The sequence below is a fragment of the Hibiscus syriacus genome, unplaced genomic scaffold, assembly GCF_006381635.1.
Source record: "Hibiscus syriacus cultivar Baekdansim isolate YM2019G1 unplaced genomic scaffold, ASM638163v2 tig00116997_pilon, whole genome shotgun sequence".
NCBI classification, from domain to species: domain Eukaryota; kingdom Viridiplantae; phylum Streptophyta; class Magnoliopsida; order Malvales; family Malvaceae; genus Hibiscus; species Hibiscus syriacus.
Genome location: NW_024063513.1, coordinates 2,478,550 through 2,501,875, shown reverse-complemented (window position 1 = coordinate 2,501,875; position 23,326 = coordinate 2,478,550). Strand labels below are relative to the sequence as shown.

At 36.5% G+C, this 23,326-nt stretch overlaps 1 protein-coding gene across 1 annotated transcript in view; it reads right to left on the bottom strand.

The window, feature by feature from the left end:
* The window catches only part of LOC120193999 (helicase protein MOM1-like), a 46,771-nt gene extending 27,571 nt beyond the window's left edge, over positions 1-19,200 (bottom strand). The window contains exons 1-13 of the mRNA XM_039196402.1: positions 19,100-19,200; positions 19,054-19,056; positions 18,367-18,892; positions 14,910-14,991; positions 14,569-14,714; positions 14,002-14,192; positions 13,638-13,764; positions 13,240-13,522; positions 12,781-12,948; positions 12,268-12,522; positions 11,859-11,999; positions 11,480-11,785; positions 10,734-10,907 (exon numbers count right to left, since the gene is read on the bottom strand). Of these exons, the coding sequence (XP_039052333.1) occupies positions 10,734-10,907; positions 11,480-11,785; positions 11,859-11,999; positions 12,268-12,522; positions 12,781-12,948; positions 13,240-13,522; positions 13,638-13,764; positions 14,002-14,192; positions 14,569-14,714; positions 14,910-14,991; positions 18,367-18,892; positions 19,054-19,056; positions 19,100-19,160 (2,463 nt within the window). The 5' untranslated portion in view covers positions 19,161-19,200. The remainder of the gene's footprint in view (positions 1-10,733; positions 10,908-11,479; positions 11,786-11,858; positions 12,000-12,267; positions 12,523-12,780; positions 12,949-13,239; positions 13,523-13,637; positions 13,765-14,001; positions 14,193-14,568; positions 14,715-14,909; positions 14,992-18,366; positions 18,893-19,053; positions 19,057-19,099) is intronic.
* Positions 19,201-23,326: the final 4,126 nt, after the last annotated feature.

The following is a 23,326-nucleotide window of genomic DNA, read 5'->3' as shown; positions in this document are numbered from 1 at the left end:
CTCAAAATTATTATTGTCATCTAAGTCCAGTTCTGTGAGCAGTCTTTTAATCCACATTCCTTCACATATTCCGAGAGCCATTGCTCTAAACTCTGACTCAGTACTACTTCAAGAGACAACGACTTGTTTCTTACTTCTCCAAGTCACCAAATTACCCCAAACGTAGGTACAGCAGCCACTAACTGACCATCTATCAGTTAACTCACCTCCCCAGCTTACATCCGTATAAACCTTCACTGTCCTGTCTTGATTTTTTCTAAATATAAGTCCAGCTCCTGAGGTAAATTTCAAGAACCTTAGAATTTTGTTAACAGCTTCCAAATGTTCTTATCGAGGATCACTCATATGTTGGTTGACAATGCTCACTGAGTATGCAATATCAGGCCTGGTCAGTGAAAGGTAGATCAACTTCCAACTAACCTTGGGTAAGTTTCCTTGTTTACTGGATTTCCAGTCCTTTCCTTGCAAAATTTCAAGCCTGGCTCCATTGGAGTTTCAACTGGATTGTAGTCGAGCATCCTAATTTCTGCAAGAAGATCTAAAACATACTTACGCTGGTTTATGACCATCCCTTACTCGGACCTTGCAACTTCCATACCCAGGAAATACCTCATACTCCTTAAATCCTTGATTTCAAACTCCTTTGCAAGATTCATCTTTAGCTTTTCTATTTCTTCTATATCACTGCCAGTTATAATCATATCATCTACATAGACAATTAGGATGGTTATCTTACCACTCGGTGTAATTTTTCTAAATAATGTGTGATCCGCTTGGCTTTGTTTGAAACCATTCTGTGTCATAGCCTTAGCAAATCGATCAAACCAAGCCTTGGGAGACTGTTTTAAGCCATATAAGGATTTATTGAGCTTGCACACAGTTTTCTTAGTGACCTTTCCTTCTAATCCGGGGGGAACCTCCATGTATACCTCTTCTTCAAGGTTCCCATTTAGAAAAGCATTATTTATGTCTAGCTGATGCAATTTCCAGTCCATGTTAACAGCTACTGATAACAATATTCTTATGGTATTCAATTTTGCAACCGGTGCAAAAGTCTCCTGGTAGTCGATGCCATAGGACTGAGAAAAACCTTTAGCAACCAGCCTTGCCTTGTATCTTTCCACACTCCCATCCAAATGATATTTGACTGTGAATATCCACCTGCATTCAACAACTTTCTTCCCTTCTGGCAAATCTGTCAAACTCCATGTCTTATTCTTTTGCAACGCTTTTATCTCCTCTTCCACAGCTTTTTTCCACTCAGGAGATTGAAATGCTTCTGTCACATTTCTTAGGATTTTCACACTGTTAATGCTGGCAGTGAAGGCCCTTAAATTAAACTGTAATTTCCCATATGCAACATACTTATTTATGGGATGAACAGTTCGTTTTCTTACCCCCTTTTTAATAGCAATAGGAAAGTCATCAAGATCAACAGTAATAGCCTATTGGTAACCATCATTACCTTCTGTTTCAGCTGCAACAGGATCCGAATCTAGTTCTTGGAAAATGCTAGGCTGACTGATTTCTTCAGCAACATCTTTCCTTTTTCTTGAGTAATCACTGAGTTGTTTCGGTTGGGGAGTTATGGTTTCAGGGTCATTGCTAGGTGCATTTTTGGCAGTGGTGGAAGGTGTTTTGCACGGACTAGAGTGCTGAGATAAGGAGGAAGGTAATTCATCAGAGTTATTTAGGTTATTCCCATCACCCTTACTAGGAACTGGGACAGTGCTAGTCGGCTTTGGAGAGATAGTAATAGGTAAAGAAATGATAGGCTGTAAAGAAACGTCAGTTTGAACAGGCTGAAATTCCTTGTAACTCTCCCCTGAATTTCTGTTCCTGAAAAATAAGGTTGGTTTCAAAAAATGTAACATCAAAGGAGACATAGGTCTTTTTTATGGAAGGTGAGTAACACTTGTAACCTTTCTGACTCGAAGAATAGCCCAAGAACACACACTTTATGGACCTAGGATCTAATTTCCCTCTGTTGTGGATATGAACAAAGGTTGTACACCCAAACACCCGAGGAGAAAGACTTGAGTTTAAATGTTTAAAATGGGGATAAAGCAGAAACTGAACCTTAGTAGGAATTTGGAAATCTAAAGTCTTACTTAGCACTCTATTGATGAGGTAAGTAGTTGTAAGAAGAGCTTCCCCCCAAAGATACTTAGGAGCATTAGCAGCAAACATAATAGACCTAGTAACCTCTAGAAGATGTCTATTTTTCCTTTCTGCTACCCCGTTTTGTTGAGGTGTGTTAACACAACACAAGAAGTAAGGTGAACAATGCTTTTTTCCTTAAAGAAATACCCAAGGATTTTATTCAAATACTCACTCCCATTGTCACTCCTTAGGATTTTGATTTTTGTGTCAAATTGGGTTTCAACTTTTTGATAAAAACTGTTAAAGAAAGACTCAACCTCAGACTTTTCTCTCATTAAGAATACTCATGTTGTCCTAGAGTAATCATCTATAAAAGACACAAACCACTTGTACCCATAAATACTTTTGACAGGAGAAGGGCCCCAAATGTCACTATGGATGATGGAAAAAGGTGTTGTTGGTTCAAATTTGGCTGCAATATATGGTTTTCTGGTGTGTTTGGCTATTTGACAAATTTCACAGGAAAACAAAGATGAATCTTTATTTATAAATAAGTTCGGTAACATTTTGGAAAGATAGAAAAAATTAGGATGACCTAATCTAGAGTGCCATAACATAATTTTATTTGTATTGAGATCAGAAGATAAAATTGGTTTCCTAAGAGCACTGGACAAGGCATGATTATGAGATGCTTTACCTCCAAGGGTGTACAATCCTTTGCCTAGCCTAGCACTGCCAATCACCCTCTTCGAGCCCTGTGTCTGAAAAATGCAACCACCAGTACCAAACATAACAGTACAACCAGAATCTTTAATTAATTTGCTGACTGACAACAGATTGCATGCAAGTCTAGGAACATAGAAGACAATATGAAGTAGTAGATTTTTGTTAAATGTAACATAACCACTCCCTTTGACTGTAGTGAGAGAGCCATATGCTATTTTGATAGAAGCTGGTAAGCTGCTTTCACTATATTTCTCCAAGAGATCAATATTTCCTGTCATATGATCTGATGCACCCAAGTCTATTACCCATTGTACCGAGGACGCATATGGATTATTTCCGTCAGTAGTAGTATAAGTCACATTGGTAGGCTTGGCTGTCATACTGCTCAAAATCTGTTGCAGCTCCTCTATATGTTTCTTGCTAAAACTGCTTGAGGAATCATCTTGAGAAGCAATATGGGCCTCCTTTTGAAACTTGGACTGTGTGGGCTGCTAATCGGCTGGTTTTCCGTGCAACTTCCAACATTGATCTATCATATGACCTGGTTTCTTACAATGTTCACACCAGAGGCGATTTTTCCTCTGCTGCTCTGAAAATCAGATTGAGAGGGGCTGCTCTGGGAAGTGATTTCGGATGCTGAGGGATTCGGATTAGCCATGAAAAAAATAGAGTTGAACAGGAATTAATTTAAAGAGAAGCAAAAATCGGATTGATCGCTCTAACCTGATACCATGTAGAAAACAGAGTAAGTCTCTGTTATTTTATTCATGTATACATTCAGTAGAACATATTACATATTTATATACAAATTATGCCTCTAAACTAGGAAACTCTAAGTTAGGAAAGATACTAATCCTAAGAGATGTAATCCCTTGAAATATGGGACTGAAAAACAGAGAATAATTACAGAATCTCTTAAGGGATTGAGAGCTCATTTCTATAATTCCTACAACCTTACAATTACATAACCTAAAATTCTGGCCCCCCGGTTTTAGCTGAATTGAAGGCCATCCAAGCTGGTTTAGCTTTGTTTGAGGCTTCATAGTGGAGTGGCAAGGGCAGGCTAATTGTTGAGTCCGATTCAACAAATGCAGTTAATTGGATTAAGAACCCAGAATTGTGCCCTTCAGTGTTTTCACATCTAGTAAAGGATATTGTTAATGTTGTTATTAAGAATAGTGTCATCTTAAGGTTTGTTAAAAGGTCCGTGAATTGGGAGGCTAACAGCTTGGCTAAGGCGGGTATAGGGTAGTTTTTCAGGACAGTGGGGAGTTACAGAGGTGAGCGTTTGAGTGTGGGGGTGGTGGTTGTAATAGCCGACTGTTGTGTGTAATGTACTCTTTTCTGGAATGACATTTGAGGCACTCTTTTCCTCCTTCCAATGTTCGATGATGTACTTTTGTACAACAGTGGTTATGAAGGGGGGTTTTAATGAGGTCTCGCCATTTATAAAAAAAATTATAAAGATCCCCATTATAAATATCTACAAACTTATCACGTACATTAATCTTAGGGGGGTTTCATGTATGTTATGTCATTAACTGTTGGGTTGTTTTTCTTTTGTTGGAGGTTTATCTTAGGTATAAGGTGATTGCCTCTAGATCTTTGTGGTCGAGAAGGCGAGAGTTTTAGGTAATTATGTTTTTTTGTAATGGTGTTTATTCCCGTTTGAGGGTATTTCGTGTTTTCATATGTAATGGGTGTTTTATTCAATGAAATATGAGGTACTCTTTTCTTCCTTCTAATGTTTGTTTGATCTCGTTTCGTTAAAGGAAGCTTTGGAGATGGAGGGGGTGGAAGTTCAGATTGCGAGATGGGGGTACGTATGGAATGCGTGCATCATTACATTCAATTCAGTTGAGGAGTTCTCTCACGTATGGATGAATAAGAAGAAAGAGTTGCTCTTGTGCTTAGACTGGTTGGCACCAGTATTGAACAAGGATGGAGTCAGATGGCTCCTTGTCAAATAGAGTTGTATGGATTGCCTTTGTTATGTTGGAATGAGTCATTCGTGAAGAAACTTTCTGGGAAATGGGGTGATTTTATTTGTTTTAAGGAGGAATCAGTGACCAGATCGGACCTGTCGGTGGCGAAAGTTTTGCTAAGGGTGGAAAGTCCTTATGATGTACCTGAGATGGTTACGATTGGTTCTTATGGCAAATCCTTCAAAGTTAAGATTTCGATGGGTTCTGTTCTGAAAAAAGCAGAAGAAGCGGGGAGGAAGATGGTGGAGAAAATTTCAAAAAAAATGTAACAGTGGTTATGTCTTGTCTAGGGAGGGGGTTGGGAGATGTCCTTCTTTGGAAGCAGATGGGGATGAGTTCTCAGACGATGGTACATTCAAAGTCATATCTTGGTTGAATAATGGGCAGAACAGTGGTGTGAATGGAGTTTGTGGGGGACAAGTCCCATCGGGAAAGTCAACAGCAGAAAATTCAAATTGTGGGCTGTCAGATTTCTTGGAAAATAGGACTAACCAGATGGGAAGTCATGCGGGCCTGGGATTGAGGTGTTCAAAAGATTAGGTTGACTTTGGTCAGTCAGAGGAAAATGAGGTAGTTGGTTCTCCAATTAAAAAACTGATTCCTAATGGGCCTGCTTACAATATTGAATGGGTTGGGAAAAGGTTTATTCTATAGCCCAACCCCTGTTATGAAAATTCCTTGAATGCTGCTGATGAGGGCGAGGCTGGGGTGATTAAGGAGAATATGCAGGGGTAGATGGTGGTTCCAAGTGAACAGGGTGTTAACGTGGAGATAGTTCAGTCTGCTGGCCAGAGGAGTCTGGATGGAGATCATGTATGCAGCTTTCAGACCCATAAGTATGCAGAAAGGGATATAAGGTCAGATGATCAAGTGGATGGACCAAGGAAGATGAAGAAGGTTATGGAGGGTAAGCAATGCAGTCAAAATGAGGGAAGTGTATCAATTCCAAGTATAAGGACCAGGAATAATGAGAACCACGTGGGAAGTTATTCAAAACTGATGAGGGTGGGTCAATTTTTAGCAAAGGAGGATCACCCAGTTCCAGTTATAAATCATGTGAAGTGTAGTTCTCGATCTAAAAGTCTTAAAAATCAGAGGATACTCCCTGTCAAAAAGAATATGAATCAGAGGACATTGAGAATAGCTCCACATCGCTCAGGGATTGAAGTGGCTATCAGTTTTTATAACAAAGTCTATAGAAGGGTTGTTAGGAGGATGGTCAGGGATTCGGTGGATCAAGATAGGGAGTCATCTCAGTCTTCTCAACTTTCAGTTAAAGCTAGGAACGAGGCTGCTGCAACTAGAGAGATCTATGATTTGTTGGGAATTACTTTTAAAGGGGGTCAGCATCTATTAGAGGAAGAGATATTTAAGATGGAGATGAACGGGGAGTATGAATGTTTTTGGTTTGTGTTGGTTTGTATGACAGTTATTTCTAATGTCAAAGTTCAAAATAATAACATGGAACGTTAGGGGTCTAGGAAGAAGAGAAAAAACCAGAGCAGTGGCCAGACTTGTTAATAGAGAGAAGTCGGTTATTCTTTTACTACAGGAGACAAAGCTGAATGTTTGCCATTCATGTCTATGGAGGAAGTTAGGGGGTAATATTTTGAAAGGTGGTAGCTTCAATCCTGCCGAGGGCTCGGCTGGTGGACAGTTATTTATGTGGGATGAAAACATTTTTGAGGTCACAGCAGAACATATCTAGAACAGATTCATGGCGTTGTCAGGGAAGTTCAAGTTGCTTAACTTTGAGTGTGTTATCATAAATGTATATGGTCCATCAGTAGAGGCGGATAAAGAGGAGTTTTTCAGGGAATTGTTGTGCTTTGTTCAAGGTCTAAATCAGCCAGTTTGTATAGGGGGAGATTTTAATGCATATTTAGATACCGAGGAGAAATGTGGAGTATCTCAAAATTGGCATTGCATGGATTTGTTTAGATCCATTGTACAACACACTAATCTTATGGATCTTCAGTTAGTTGGTGGAAGATTTACTTGGTGCAACAATAGAGATTATCCCACTTGGGTAAGGCTTGACAGATTTATAATTAGCAGCTCTTTCCTTAACAAATTTCCAAAAGTGATACAGAAAATGCTACCCAAGTCTCTCTCGGATCATAATCCGGTAGTGTTAGCAGAAGAATGCAACAATTGAGGACCGAAGCCTTTTAGATTTTATAATTACATGTTAGAGGAAGACGGGTTTGCTGGATTGGTTGAAAAGTCTTTGTCTAACCCTATGATGGGTAATGGTAGAATGGGGCTGTTTTCTTTACTTCGAGGAATAAAACAGCAGATCAAGAAGTGGCCTAATAGGAATTTAAGTGGGATATCTGAAGGGATTTCAGAATTAGAAGGTAAGATTAATGGTTGGGAACTGAAGCTACAAAACGGTGGAATTTCAATGCAAGAAAGGGACATGCTGAGAATGGCTAGACACGAATTGTGGAAGCTGCACAGAAGAGAAGAGAGTATTTGGCTACAAAGATCAAGATTGAAATGGAGCAAGGATGGGGATAGGAACACGAGGTTTTTTCACTTAACAACATTGAATAGAAACAGAATAAATTCTATTTCGTCATTGAAAGTTGCTGATGAAGAGTGTTCAGACCCGAATAAGTTGAAGGCCTTTGTTTATGATTATTTTAAGAAGAATTACAATTCTAAAGATACATTAGAGGTGGAAGAAATCAATTTCAATTTCATGAAATTAACAGAGGAGCAGAAGAATAGTCTGGAGGTCATATTTTCAGAACAAGTGTGGGAAGCAGTTTTTCATTCGGACAGTGCCAAAGCCCCGGGTCCAGATGGTTTCACGATGGGCTTCTTTAAGAAATTCTGGCCTTTCTTGAAGGATCATCTTATGAAGTTTGTGAATGATTTTCATAGAGGGAGGAGTTGGGAGCATGGGGTCAATCATGCTTTTATTACATTGATTCCTAAGAGAGATTATAGACCAATTAGCCTAGTTGGTACCTTATACAAAATTATTTCCAGAATCTTATCGAAAAGGCTGGTTTCAGTTATTAAAGATCTTATTAGCCCCTCTCAGTTTGCATTTATTCCTGGAAGGCAACTGCTTGATTGTGATTTTATGGCCAATGAATCCATAGACTTTTGGAGGAAAAAAGGAAGGAAATGAGTCGTCTTCAAGATTGATTTTCGTAGAGCCTATGACTCAGTCAAATGGGCAATTATTTTGAGATTATTGAAGAACATGGGGTTTGGGGAGAAATGGATTTCTTGGATTTGGTACTGTATTTCTTCTGCTTCAATTTCAGTTCTCGTTAATGGTTCTCCAACAGCAGAATTTCAGATGGGCAAGGGGTTGAGGCAAGGTTGTAGTTTGTCCCCTTTGTTGTTTAACATAGTTGGGGAACTCTTGAATTTAATGTTGTGTAAGGCTGCAAATCTAGGTCTTTTTGAAGGGTTTAGTATCGGTAAGGAGGATAATACATTTAATTTGACTCATTTACAGTTTGCAGACGATCTTATTTTATTCTGCAGAGATTCTTCAACTCAAATTCTCAATTTAAGGAGAGTTTTGAGGGTGTTTAGTCTAATTTCAGGGCTTCACCTCAATTTGTTTAAGAGTAAACTGTTTGGAATTAATTTGGAAGAGGACATTGTCAAAGATTGGGCATCTGAAGCAGGTTGTGGGATGGTTTATTTTCCTATGACTTATCTTGGTTTACCAATAGGTGCAATTAGAAATTCAGAAGTATTGTGGGAGCCAGTTCTGCAGAAAGTGTACAGCAGGCTAGCAGGTTGGAAAGTTTCCTCTTTATCGATGGCTGAGAGGGTGGTGTTGGTGAAATCGGTGCTGTCCTCTTTACCTATTTTCTACCTTTCTATCTTTAAATTACGTTGAAGGTTAATCAAAAACTAAACTCTATAATGGCTAGTTTTCTTTGGGGTGAAGGACAAGCCAAGAAACGGATCCATTGGATAAATTGGAATAAGGTGTGTCAACCTTATGACGAGGGTGGCTTGGGAATCTTGGACATGAGATTGGTGAATAGAGTATTGCTAGGGAAATGGGTTTGGAAGTATGCAAACGAGAAGGAGGCTCAATGGAAAAAATTACTGTGTTGTAAGCTTAATGTCAGTAATTTATCCTTGCCAATATGCAATGCCGTTTCTCCTGTAGACTCTTGGATTTGGAGAGGTATTTTGAATAATTATGAGAAAGAGGATCGGATAGGGGAGTGCTTGAGGTCCAATTCGAAGATTCACGTGGGGAATGGTAGATCAATTGAATTTTGGAATGGTGATTGGGTCAATGGCTCTTCCTTAAAGAGTCAGTTTCCTAGGATATTTGCTCTATCGAACAATAAAAAAGGAAAAGTGGCAGATTTTGGGTGCTTTGAAAATAATGGTTGGATTTGGAATATTCAGTTAAGGAGAAACTTATGTGACTGGGAATTGGATCAGTGGATGTCATTAATGCTTTTGATTAATAATATTCGCCTGACTGAATCAGTAGATGATTTCCTTGGGTGGTCGGGGAATGGTGATGGTTTGTTCTCGGTTAAGTCATGCAGAATTGCTCTTTCAAGCAGAAATGGAGATACTTTTCAGTGGAAGAAGTGGGTTTGGTCTGGTTTGGTACCTCATAGAGTGGAAACTTTCCTGTGGCAGATTTCTCATAGGAAAGTGGTTGTTAGAGTGGAACTTAAGAAGAGAGGAGTTAATCTGGAAAAGGAAAGTGGTTGTTAGAGTGGAACTTAAGAAGAGAGGAGTTAATCTGGAAAATGTCCAGTGTCCATTATGTCATAACTTTGAGGAGTCAATTCAACATCTTTTTGTATCTTGTTCGATTGCAATGGAGCTGTGGAATAGATTCATTAATTTTTGGGATATTTCTACAGTTTTGCCCCAAGATCCGGTTTCACTACTTTGTTCTTGGTCCTATATTTGGGAGTACTCTACCATCTGGAAGTTTATTCCTGGAGTAGTTTTATGGTCACTATGGAAAGCGAGGAATTCGGTGGTATTTGAAAAATGGAATTTTGATAGCTCATCTCTGTTCTTTATAACCAGATTTAGGCTGGCTAAATGGTTCTTAGCTAAATTTCCTCTTGTTAACATTCATGCTGACTTATTAATAGGGGATCCATCGCTTGCGGACAGAATCCATACTAAGATATCTAAGAAGAAGAAGGTTATTTGTTGGTTTCCGCCCCCTCATGATTTCTTTAAATTCAATGTTGATGGGGCGGTGAGAGGGGATGGGCTGCAGGGAGGAATTGGAGGAGTTTTGAAAGATTCCAATTGCTCTATTTTAGCCTCTTTCTCTATGGCTGTGGGACCAGGCCCTCCTATGTTAGCTGAGTTAAAAGCTATTAAGCAGGGAATTGATGTATTTCTTTCATTGGAGTGGGCAACGAAGGGTAGACTTATCCTCGAGAGTGATTGCAGGAAAGCAGTGGATTGGATCTTGATACCTATTTCTGCCCCAACGTTCTGTAGTTCTTTGGTTGAGGAAATTGGGGCCTATGTATCTGCTAGGGGTTTTATTATTAATTGGATTCCAAGGAGTTGTAATTGGGAAGCAGACAAGTTAGCAAAAGAGGGGATTGGTTGAGGTGTTGTGTTATGTTGTTGTAGTGTTATGTATTTTATCTAGGGAAGTTTATTATGTAAGTTGTATCTTATGTAATTATGGGTTATTAATAAAATGAGGTACTCTTTTCCTCCTTCCGCTAGTTGCCTCTTTCACAAGAGCCAACTAAGAGGGAGGTTTTTAATGAGGCCTCCTATTCCTATCAAAAAATAAATAAATAAATAAATAATTATCTACAAGCTTATCACGTACATTAATCACTTTATCATCATGATCTACAGAATATCAATAATCTATGCATAATATAACTAATACAATTGGTTCAAAACCAATTATAATGAAAAATGTACCTGGAAAAGAATAAGCACTTTTAACTCCCGTTTCTTGATCTCCCAAAGCATTGCATCAAGAAGTTGTAATTTGCCACTTGCTTTTATTCCAACCTCCAAAAACTCAAGCTCTTGAAGGCCTTTAGTGAGCAACATTTGAAGGGATTGATCCACACCATAAGGATGATCACAACACTGTCAAGAATTACCATGACAACACAATATCAACTCATAATATGATGTCATAATAGTAATTTCTACACATCTTACAAGTCCAGTAGTCCTCATACTAATGCAAATGTTATGAAAAGAGTTCAAATGGGCATTCATCACACGACGGAGGATAAAAGATAAACCAGGTGAATGTTATAATTTTGAAAATAACAAATATATAAAACAATTTCAAACAGAAAAACTCAAGTGGTAAGGGTGGGTTGGGGATTCAGCAAATATCCTATGTTTGAGCTTTCACGAACCATCCCATTCAAAAGTATTTGCATTTCGAGAATTTTCAAAAGCATCAACAGATCAATGACTCCAAAATTACAACCTCAGTACAGTGCATCCAAAATTTCTAAGATTACAATTGAAACATAACCTAATCCTAAATTCTGAACTCCATGGAAAACACAATGTCAGGAAAGCAGCATGAATTCTTTGATGTATTCGATGATATGATATCAAAGGTAAAGATAGAATAAGAAAAAAAGCCCAAAGGCCAAATCACGTAATCATGTGATTGAAGAATAAAGTGCTGTAAACTCAACCTTTCGGCTGGAGACAACAATGCTACCGAGAACTCCAACAGGATCAGTCTTTAAAGTTGAGCACAGAGAGAGAGAATTTGAAAATAGAGTAAAACAATACTTCTCTAGCTGCACATTGGATAAGAGTACAGGAACCCAGTACTCAAGAAACCGAGATGATTCTAGCTTGCACTCATAAGCAACATACTTTGCCAACCTCTCCTTCATTGTGCCAATATTGTCACTTGAATTCGTTATCTCACTGCCGTTTGAATCACTTTGAGTATCAAGCAATGAAAGAAGATGAAGGTACTCAGCCGCACTACCCTGCAGAAATCACTTACATATATAAACCAACCAGCTTAAGAAAATAAGAGCAACAAGTGTAGAAATGCCAAACCTTCAGTTGACTGCTGATTATTAGAAGCCTTTTACTGGCAGTTAACAACTTAATTTGTTCAAAACAAGAACCAATTCTTGGACGTTGGTACTCATCCACTATTATTACCTCCCATACTATGCAATCAAGCACTTTCAAGTCCTGCAAAACAACATTAAAATTAACAAGCAAAATCATGTCAGATGAATCAAATTTCGAGCAAACTCATTGCATAAATAGCAACAATGATGCAGGAGTACACCCTAATAACTGAAGTCTGAAATCAAATTGACCTAAACAAGGTGCACAGGCAATAAAAATCTCGCACAAAACTACAAGGGTACAATGTTTGATCCTCGCAAAACTTGTCCATCTTAAACACTGGCATTAAATTTCAAAACTTTATATATTAAAGAAGCTGGATATATACCTCGCTGATAACTTCTGGTGAGGTTATAAGTACTTGAAACATTGTACAACCCCCTTCATCATAAAACTCCAGGTTTCTAATACTATCCCGAATTTCTTTACTGCCACTGTAAACCACAACATCAACAGATGGTGCTAAATGCAAGAACTCCTCATCCCATGAATATTGTGAAGCAGAGGAAGTGATAATGAGAAAAGGCCTAGAGATCTCAGAAGAAAAGGCTAGAATGGAAGAGATAACATTCGAAATCCTTTCCTGCAAAAAGTAGGGAAAGTTCAGAACCACTGCTAATGAAACTATGCAGTTTAATATCATCATGGATTGCACAGTAATCATTAATATGAAGGTGAGAGTAACTACTGACATCAGATAATTGGCGTTCATTAACTTCTAAAACCAACAAATATTAAATCATTTCAGGAGATAAATCAATTGCCATTATATGAAGTGTGCATAGAGAATAGGCCTAATATAAAACATCATGCTGTTCTCGTTTACAGGTGCACTACAAACCTGAATAACAATATTTTTTAGCAAACATACCTGATCATCAAAAATAATAGCATTCCAGCCCTTACGCCAATAGCTGCATAGTTTGCTAACAGCATCGAGATTGGCATCCATTCCCGATGAAACTGCAGCCGGTAAGTGAGAAATTTTTAGGGATTCAACTGATCTTTCCTGCAAATGTTCCTAATTGGTTAGAAAAAAAAATCAATTAAATAAAAATATAATATGTCTTTAGAGAGGGCTACCCCCATTCAGTTGACTGCAACTCAATGGCCTCACCACATATTTTTTTTAAAAAAAAAGTATGTGAATCCTAGGATATCTGTTCACTAGTTCAATCATGCAAATAATAACTAAATAGGTTATAAAATGTTTTCAAGGACAGATTAACTTTCACTGCAGCAAAATACCATATCATGTAGTACCAAGTCTGGTAAACTATGACATTTTTCAAATTTTCACCTTATCAAATTTAGAAGCTCTTTGGCCCTTCTTGCGAGTTTCATATTCTCGTATAAGGCGCTGACCTTCTGGACAACTGAAAAAGGAAGCATTCTCCAACTCCCATGAAGCATGCTCATAACTAAGACCACACCATTTCACAAGCCACTCGACATGACAGTTTAACTTATCAACATCATGCTCTTTATTATGATGCTCGCCACAATCCTTGGGAGCTGTCAACAATCTTTTCTGTAGCAAACGATGTGGAATGGCCCATTGTTGCTTCCAAACAGCACCCTGAACCACATAGTATATGTGAATGATCAAATGCATCACAAATAACCTTTATGTAATGATCATCGACAGAAGAAATGTGCTGGTGTGAAAATAATCACATTCAATAATTGTAAACCTTTTTTTTTCGCTTATATTTTGCAATGAGTGATGGAGCTTCAAGCAACACCTGATTTTCTGGTACCCAACGATTATGAACATGAGCAAGACCTTTGTATTTCAAAAAATATTGCTTCTGCCTTTGCATTCCTATAACCCAATACCAAATGCAGGGAATTATTATCAGCAACAACTCATTCATCCAACATGTTATTGGTACAAGTCAAGCAATTGTTGAACAAAATAACTAAAAATAGCAATGCTAAGAAATTTAGTAATATGACTCACAAGTGCACTCAGTAAAAAACTATGGCAAAAACTATAGAAATAAGTTACCAAAGGAAAACAAATCTAAGGAAATAAGCAGATTATTAATTTAGCCCATACCATCATCTGAAGTCTCTAGTTCTGTAGAATCCCAAATTGCTTCTATTCCCTCAGAAACTGAATAAATCCCTGATTCTATTTTTTTCCACACACATTCCGGACAGTACCAAACTCCAAGAGGAAACTCCTCAAGGGGAGGTTCAAGACATGAAAGATGGTAGCGTCTGTGGCATCCTTTTCCATGACAGCATCTAAAATATGATGGAAGATTGTAAGATAACAAAATATATCTAAACTCTACTCACAAAGGGTGGTCTAATATATGTAAACCTACCAAAGACATGTCAAACCCTAAATTGTCCAATGACTCTTTTAAACATAAAGTCAGTCATGAACAAAGTAAAATAACATTACAAAATTTCTCTACAGCATGGATGGACATGAAGATACATAAATAAGTACAACTCAAAAGACCTAGAAATGTAGTAAATCGAAATATCTTACCAATAAAAAGCATCTATGACAGAACAAAACTACCTGCTGTGCCAATGATTGCTCATTAATATGTTTTCCTATCAACTATATAAAATTACAATATGGATAAACCAATAAAAATGGGTTACTCACAAAAGCTTTCCATCAAGTACGCATATGATGCAAGTATTCTGACCACAGCCTGTTTGAAGAGCTTCAGAGGGCATATGTTGCTGTATATGATTACAGGGCTTTTCAATATGGCCTGTGCTAATACCATCATCAAGTTTCCCTAAATCCTAACACAATACAGAAAGACAATGGAAACAGTTGATACATCTCAGACAATACTTATTATGGTCATATTCTTCCTCTGCACGAGACCATCCCTTAGTCATACATACAAACATGTATAAAAGGGAAAAAGGAATTTCTAAAAAAGGCTTGTGAATCTGGATGCTCAAAGACAAGAAAGGTCAGAGAAGAAAACGAACCTTAATATCAGAGGATCCAAAGAACTGGTTTAATTTCAGATTAGAAGAGCAAATCTCCTGCTTTGTTGAATTGAAGTCAACCCTGCAAAATACAGAGATATATTATAAAGAAAATAAATGTACTTTATCGATTTTAGAACTAAAGAAGATCAAATCATGATAAAATAAAGTGTCAAATATTCAGGTAATTAAGGCAATCCTAACATGTAATAAATGCAAGCTAAAAAGTGCTCATAGAAAAGGCTTCAGCTTACTTAGAGTTCTTTTACTAGTTAGTAACAAACATTCACAGAGCATCGTGAGAGACATTTTAATTTTTTTTTTTTTATATAGGAATTGAAGGCCTCATTAAAAAAAACCCCTTCTTGATTAAGGAACTCAGAGGAAGGGGGAAAAGAGTGCCTTATACTTCATTAATGAAAATACATAAGATTACAACATGAAGATAAGACCCTTACAAAACTCTTAAAAACCCAAAATAAAATACCCCTAAAACACACTGAGGTTAGCCAATGGCAGATTTAGCCAACCCATCAGCCTCTATATTGGCTGTCCTAGCGACCCATCTAATAACACCCTCTACATCTTTAAGCTTAACTGCTATATCCCTGACAATGAAAACAAATAAATGAGGACACAAAGTCCTATTCCTAACCCAATCCACTGCCAATTTACAGTCTGATTCTAATATCAACCGACCATTAACATCTCCTCTAACTGAATTAAAGAAAAGTAAGCCCTTCTTTTTTTTTTGATAGAAGTTGGAGGTCTCATTAAAAACCTCCTTCGTAGTTGACTTTTTCGAATAGGAAAAGGTCGACCAGCGGAAGGAGGAAAAGAGTACCTCAATTTATTAATAACAGAAGCATACATTATAAGCATTTACAAAACAACAAATACTTAGCCAATCCCTGCCTTAGCCAACTTATCTGCTTCCCAATTACTACACCTAGGAATAAACTGCACTACCAAACCCCTGGACATTACATAAGACTTAATTTCCTTGATTAAATTACTAAAAAACACCGGGAGAGAGACTAGGTAAGTGGACCCACTCCACTGCATTCTTGCAGTCAGTTTCCAGAATTAATCTGCCCTTTGAAGCCCAAACAGAGGAGTAGAAAATGTCGACAGCCTTTCTAATTGCTTTCAACTCTGCTAGAGGGGGTGGCCCTGGCCCTGTGCTTTTTGAAAACGTCGCTAAAACGAAACCGTTATGGCTTTTGAGGATACCCCCAATGCCGCCCGTCATCCCATCCTTTTTCACTGCACCATCGACATTAAATTTAAAGAAATCAGCTGGTGGAGGGAGCCAATTCTGGACAGACCTATTAGTAGCGTGAAGACCCTTGAAACCATCTGCTAAAGTAGGGTCAGATATTAACAAGTCCACCGGAATCTGCACTTGATGGAACTTTGCTAGAAACCATTTAACTAGCCTGAACTTTACGATGAAGAAAAGTGAAAGTCTGTCCATAACCTTGTTATCGAAAACAATAGAATTTCGGTAATTCCATATCGACCAAAGAACCACTGCTATAACTAATTTCCAGATAAGTGAATTAGCCACCAAATCAGGCCAAGAACTGAGAAGAGTAGAAATATCCCCAGGCAAAACTGTGCTAAAGTGCCACAGACTGAGAAACTTATACCAAACCTCATGAGCCACAGGGCAGACAATAAACAAATGTTGAACCGTTTGCATAAATTGCAAACAGCCTCGGAAAAGAGACCTTAAGAGGACAGTTCATTGCCCATTTGTCCTGCCAAAACCGAATAAATTGACCATTCCCAACTTGAACTCTGCACATGCTGCGAAAATTAGAGCCAAAAAGAGTCTTCTTTAAAATAAGCATTCACCGCCGAACTCCAAATCCAAGAAGCTTGAGCTGGGATTTTGCTATTGAACAATAATGAAAAAGGATCAATATTGTATTTAGAACATATCGGCCTCCTCCAAACAACATCCTTATCAGACATTTTAATTTTCAATTGCAACTTATTGATAATCAAATTATTAGATATATATTTTCCAAATTCAAAATTTTAGCTGCCAATATCTCAATCGGTATGTTTGGTTGTAAACGTGGTGGATTTATTTTGTTTTAATTAGCTTAAGTCTAATTTAGTTACAAGGAACAATTTTAATTAGGAATATTTCTTACTAAGCAAAAAGTTCAAATTCAATAAAACAAAAACAGGTACCATACAAATCATTCGCTAGAAAAAAAAAATTTATAAGAAGTGGAGGCCTCGTTAAAAACCTCCTCCATGATTGAAGGAACACAGGTGTTCCTTTATCAGCGGAAGAAGGAAAAGAGTGCCTCAAAATTCATTAATAACTAAAAATTACATAATGTTTAAAACATCCAAGACCCTTACAAATAACAACCCAAAATACTCATAAAAACATCCTGAACTCAACAGCAAAACTTTTCGCTAGAAATTTTGAAAACCTTCTCAAGTGGAGTCATGATATCCATCCAATTCCAAGATCATTGCAAGGGCCCCATCAGAATCTAATGTATATTTCCTCTCTTTTTTTACCATGTAAGGTTTGATACAGAACCAGAAACTTGTCCAGCTCTATCAAGCCCTTCTGCTTCTGTTTTGGTACTTGATAAAACTCACCCATTAAAAATAAATAAATACCAACGAGTTGGAACCAAAATTCATCAAGTAGCTAATCACTTTAATTCCTGGGCTATCACATGCACCAATGACAAACACCAAATGCATCACATCCCAAACCTATATAATCCCCACATCTTACAGATTAAACCAGGAAAAATCCAGTTCCTTTGCCTCTTTCTTAGGAATAAGCATCCCAAATTCCCAATAACATAAATATCAAGCTTATATGCTCCAAAATATGTATAACAAATAACCTCATTTTGAACTAATCTCAATCTTCAGAAAACATAAAAAGTATTTCTACCTCAAGGTCCTCAAGCAATGCACAATAGGAACTATTGTACAAAACTGACATTCTCAATTAACTAATAGAAAAATACAAACGTGGTAAGACTCCTCCAGGGAAAATCAAAGGAAATGTAGAAATGTAACAAAATCCAAACAAACAAAATAGCAAGCAAATTATATAATCATTTACAGAACCACCGAAAAATAAAAAGCATGTTGATAGCCACCCAATAATAATATCAGCTTTAGCTCCAAAGTCTCAATAATCTTTCTCTCAACCAGAAACAAAAGTTCACCCAGTGCATGCCAATATGACTTGTACAAACTGACATTCTCAATTAACTAATAGAAAAATACAAACGTGGTAAGACTCCTCCAGGGAAAATCAAAGGAAATGTAGAAATGTAACAAAATCCAAAACTCTAAAATACAAAAATAGCAAGCAAATTATCATTAATCATTTGAGTTTCATGAACTCACCGAAATAAAATAAAAAGCATGTTGATTAGCCACCCAACTAATAATATATCAGTACCTTTGGTTTTTAGAACACATTCCACAAGTCTCAATGTAATCTTTTCTCTTGCAACCAGACAACAATGAAGTTCCATCCCCAGTGCACGTGCCAATTTCATGACTTGACAATTTTGGAGAAGCAACAGAATCGATGTCTATATCATGACCTTTCCTTTCGGAAGGTATGACTTCTGGAACCATCTCCACACTGATATCGCAAACAAGTAACCCTCCAGGCACGATGGAGTTTACCAACTTTGGACTTTCAGGATTTTTAAGCGTGGTTGTTTCAGCAGCAGCATCTGTTTCTCCTGATACCAAAACATTCTGGGACAATTGTGGATCACCCCCATTAAAAGACAAATTATTGCTTCTGTTCTTTTGGCTAGAAGGAAACAATTTATGCTCATCATTTCTTTTAGGCTCTTCCTCAGCAAATTGACTTGTACTTGTCACCGTATTTCTTTCTTGGGTTCTCTCGGTGAAATCTACTGAAATGTCCTCCCTCCTTCCACTATCAGCTCCAATCAGATCATTGAAACAATCTACATAACAAGCGCAATTGTCTAAGAGTGATACATTAATCAAATAAAAACCTACAGAAGAGAAATAAAGAAAAAATTTCTCAAACCAACATCCAAGCTACAGAATATAATTTCATTTACAGATTATACATGCAAATAAAAAACAGCATAACACATGGCACGATCTGTATTATTCTGTACAGCAAGAAGAATGACAAAAGGTAGTACCTGTTCCATCAACTTTATTGGGTTGTTCCGTGAACAATGCTTTATACGAACGAACAGTCATTCTCTTCTTCTGGGTCTCTTCAGCTTGCTCACCTTCTTGCTCGATTTCAATGCAAATAAAAATATCATATTAAAACAACAGTGCATAGATAATGAAGCAGAAACTCACAATTATTTCACATCAAAAGCCAATTGTTCACAACATTAACTTGATAGGTGATCATATTACTAAAAAATACGAGTATAGCATATGCATAAACTAAGCCGATCATGAATGTAAATCATATATAAGAGGAGGAAAAAAAAAGAATATTAGTAGTAGTACCATGGGAATCAGAACAATAACATATCATGGAACCCTAAAAAGTAAAACCTAACTCAAGCCACCGATATAGTCGATAACGAAAATTACCATCAATTATACGCAAAATTAGTTATTTCAATCCAATCGCAAGCTGTTCAAACTAAAAAAAAAAACTGACGAACTTGACCCATTTTTATAATTTTCCACACGATTGTGATTTTCCATAATAGAGAAGTACGGACTTACCTGCATGCAAATCAAGTGGGAAGAAAGTTTCCTCGAGATTATTTTTTCCTTTTCCGTTTAATATTTCGTTAGGTTTTGTAATTGACTAAAACAGTAATATAAAGAAATAAGGAAGAAAAACAAATTTAAGAAGTTAGGATTAGAAAAAGAATCGATAGAAGTAGTAGAGAGAACGGGGAAAATCCTAAACATTATATTCATTCAATTCTTTTATCCCTACCCTAAGTTTTTTTAATTAAAAAATATTTCAAATTACAACTAAAATTTACAATTATAATAATAAATTAAATATATAATTAGAAAAAAAATTATAATTATTGAAACAAAACGTAAATAATCATTCGAAACATGGCCTCTTCCTTGTTCTTTTGTTTTGGTTGGGTGGTTGTCACATTAAGCATTGTTAATTTCATTCCAAATGTAAGCTGTCGTTTGGAACAGAGCAGCACCTCAGTTGACAAAGTTTCTACTGTTAAACGTTGTTGCTCTCGCCGGGACAGCTGTGAAGGTTGTCATTCTCTTAGTCGGGGTTGTTGTCTTGGTACTTGACGCCAACAATCATGGGTTGTGGTAGAACCGACATCCACCTTCGTCTGACCAGCACCCTACTACCTACTTTCTTTTCTTTCAAACCGATAATTATTTTAAATATCGTTTTAACGTTTCAATAATAAAAAAATGCGTAATTAGAATTTGAGTCGAACTTCGTAATTTTTGTATTAGACTTTAATATGGAGACAGAATTACTACCTCCTCTACCTTTACCTGCTCGTATTGAACTGACCCGTGTTATCATAATGGACCGTACTAGTTTAACATCTTAATATTCGATTAATTCTAACATTATATTAAGGCAATAAATCATTATATTTTATTATGTAATAGTTGATTCGGTATGACCCACTGTTAGAGTCAAGTGTAATAATCATTGTGTTCCTCCCTACGAGACGTACTCCCACTTCAAACGTGTTTATAGAGAGTGATTCTGGAGAACCTACTCTTCAGACGATGTAATGAGAATGAATGCATTTGTTCATGTATAATTTCATGCCATTAAATTTGTGTTCAATTTATGATTGTGTTTGACAATTTGTGACTTGATGCACTTTAAAGATACACTAAGTTTATTAGTTTATATAATTTTAGTTTCTTTTTCAAATACCCAGTCTTAGGTGAACCGGTACTTGAAGAATCACATTTTTTATTCAGATAAAACTATTATTTCAAATACCTAGTCTTAGGCGAACCAATACTTGGAGAATCACATTTCTTATTTAGATAAAACTACTGTTTCAATATGATTTTTATTCGACTTTTCTCTCATCAGTCATTTATATTTTGAGATTATTATATTTATAAATGAGACTTTAGATATTGCTATTATTTTTAAAATTGTTTATGCATGCATTATCAGACATTTATTATTTATTTTAGAATGTTTTTGAACTTTTGAATATTAATAAAATTTTGAATTTGAACTCGACTATTGTTTCAGTAATTTGAATGGTAAATTTTAAGTTTTTTAAATCAAACATGGATTTCCTTGAGAGACAAGATTTAATGAGCTCTTTTGAATTCGACTCATTTCTTTTAGATCGGGTTAAAAGAGTTACACCTCCTAAAGTTCTATCTCAGATATGGAGACCCTTGGGCATCTCTATCTAGAAAGTCTAATATAGATGATGGAAGAGTGTCGAGGATTGTTGTATCAGCAGGACATGAGGATTGTTGTATCAGCAGGACATGAGAATCCGAGCTTAGCGAGAGCATCCGCTACTATGTTTGCTTCATGGGAAATCCACCGAAGATGTGTTTCCCACTCTGGCACCTCGAGTTTCCAATTGCTCGTGATAGATAACTGTGTCTAGAAGCAGCAGCATCGTCTTCAAGCAACCGAATAGCCTCCCTGCAATTCGATTGTAAGATGACTCGTTCATGGCCGTGTTCCCATAGTACATATTAACCTGTGAATATGCCCATTGCATAGGCGAGCATAATCCTATGTGTCGTGTGAAACCAAGGATTTAGGTTCCATCGCTAACACGAATTACATCACTGGCAACACTTTGTCGTGCTTCATTTGAAGTCGTGTCATGGTTATTGATTTTTTTTTCTTTTTTTTTTTTAAAAAAAAATTATAGTAAAAAGAAAATTATAGTATTATCTCGAGTCAATTTAGGTCATAAATTTTCATCATAAAATTAATTCAATCCCACTATTTACAAAATTTAACATGATCTAAATCAATCTTATTATCAAATTTGCAATAGGCGGTGATATTAGTTTGAGCAGAGATTAATTATTCCAATCGAGATATTAGACAAGCATGATAATGAAATTAGCCATGCTTATATTTATTTATATGGTAAATTATGTATTTTGTCACCCAACTATCACTTTGGTTCTGTTTTAGTCATCCAACTATTTTCCCCTTGAAATCATCACTAAGTTATGTTTTGGTCATCCAACTGTTTTGAAATAATAAAGCTGTTGAAGTGGAATTTTTATTTTTTTCAATGATGATGCAACATCATCTTATGGTGACTTTTTAGCATTAGCGTTAATTTTTTAACGACATGTGACCAAAACGTAACATTAGTGATGATTTAAAAAAATAGTTGGATGACAAAATAGAATTAAAATGATAGTTGGCTGACTAAATGGATAATTTACCCTAAATATGAATAAGGGTCAATTACATATTTAGTCACCTGTAGTTAGGGATGGCAGTATGACCCGAACCCGACGGGGAAACCCAAACCCCGATCAAGTTTGGATCAGGTCGGGTTCGGTTTCGGGGATTTTTTCGGGTCGGGTTCGGGTTCGGGGCAAGGTATCCCCACCCCGATTATATATATATATATATAATATTTATATTAATATATTTATTTTTATTAATTATATAAAATATTTGGGTTCTATAATTTTGGGTTTGGACGGGCAAAAAAATCTCCTACGGGGCACCCCGATAAAAACCCTGTCGGGATTCAAGGTCAGGGATTCATTTCGGGTTCGGGGACGAGGCGAGCAAAACCCGCCCCGAACCCGACCCGTTGCCATTCCTACCTGCAGTTAGATTTGATAGTTGACTTGATGTAACATGGTATAATGAAAGTTTTAGTCCTGAAAACTTATTCATTTTATCAAATTAGTCATAATTTGAAATAATTCAATAAATCCATTATTTTTAAAGATCCTAACATTTTGATTCTCATTTTAATTCAAAATAATTTAATAATGATAAATAAATTATTAAGTCATTAGTAAATTGTTAAATAATTTATATAAAATATAATGTTAGGCATTCTTTTGAAAAAAATATCAGTTAAGTGATGAAAACAAAAATGTGATGATAAATAAGTAAATAAATAATTATCCTAATATTTATTTGGTAAATTAGTTATACTAGGTTTATCACATATGCGAGGATTTTTTTTATATAAAATAAAGTTAATTAATATTTTATCACATATTTATAAAAGGACATATTAGAAACCGAATCAATAAACTGGGTCCATGCACCTCATTAGAAGTAGTGAGAGGAACAACATTCTAACATTTAATGTGATTTGCAATTTTACATAATAAAATAATCATTGTTAGAGACTAAACCATCTGATTTGCATTCCGACGCACCTGACTGACAAATCAAACTCTGAACATCATTTGCACGTTGA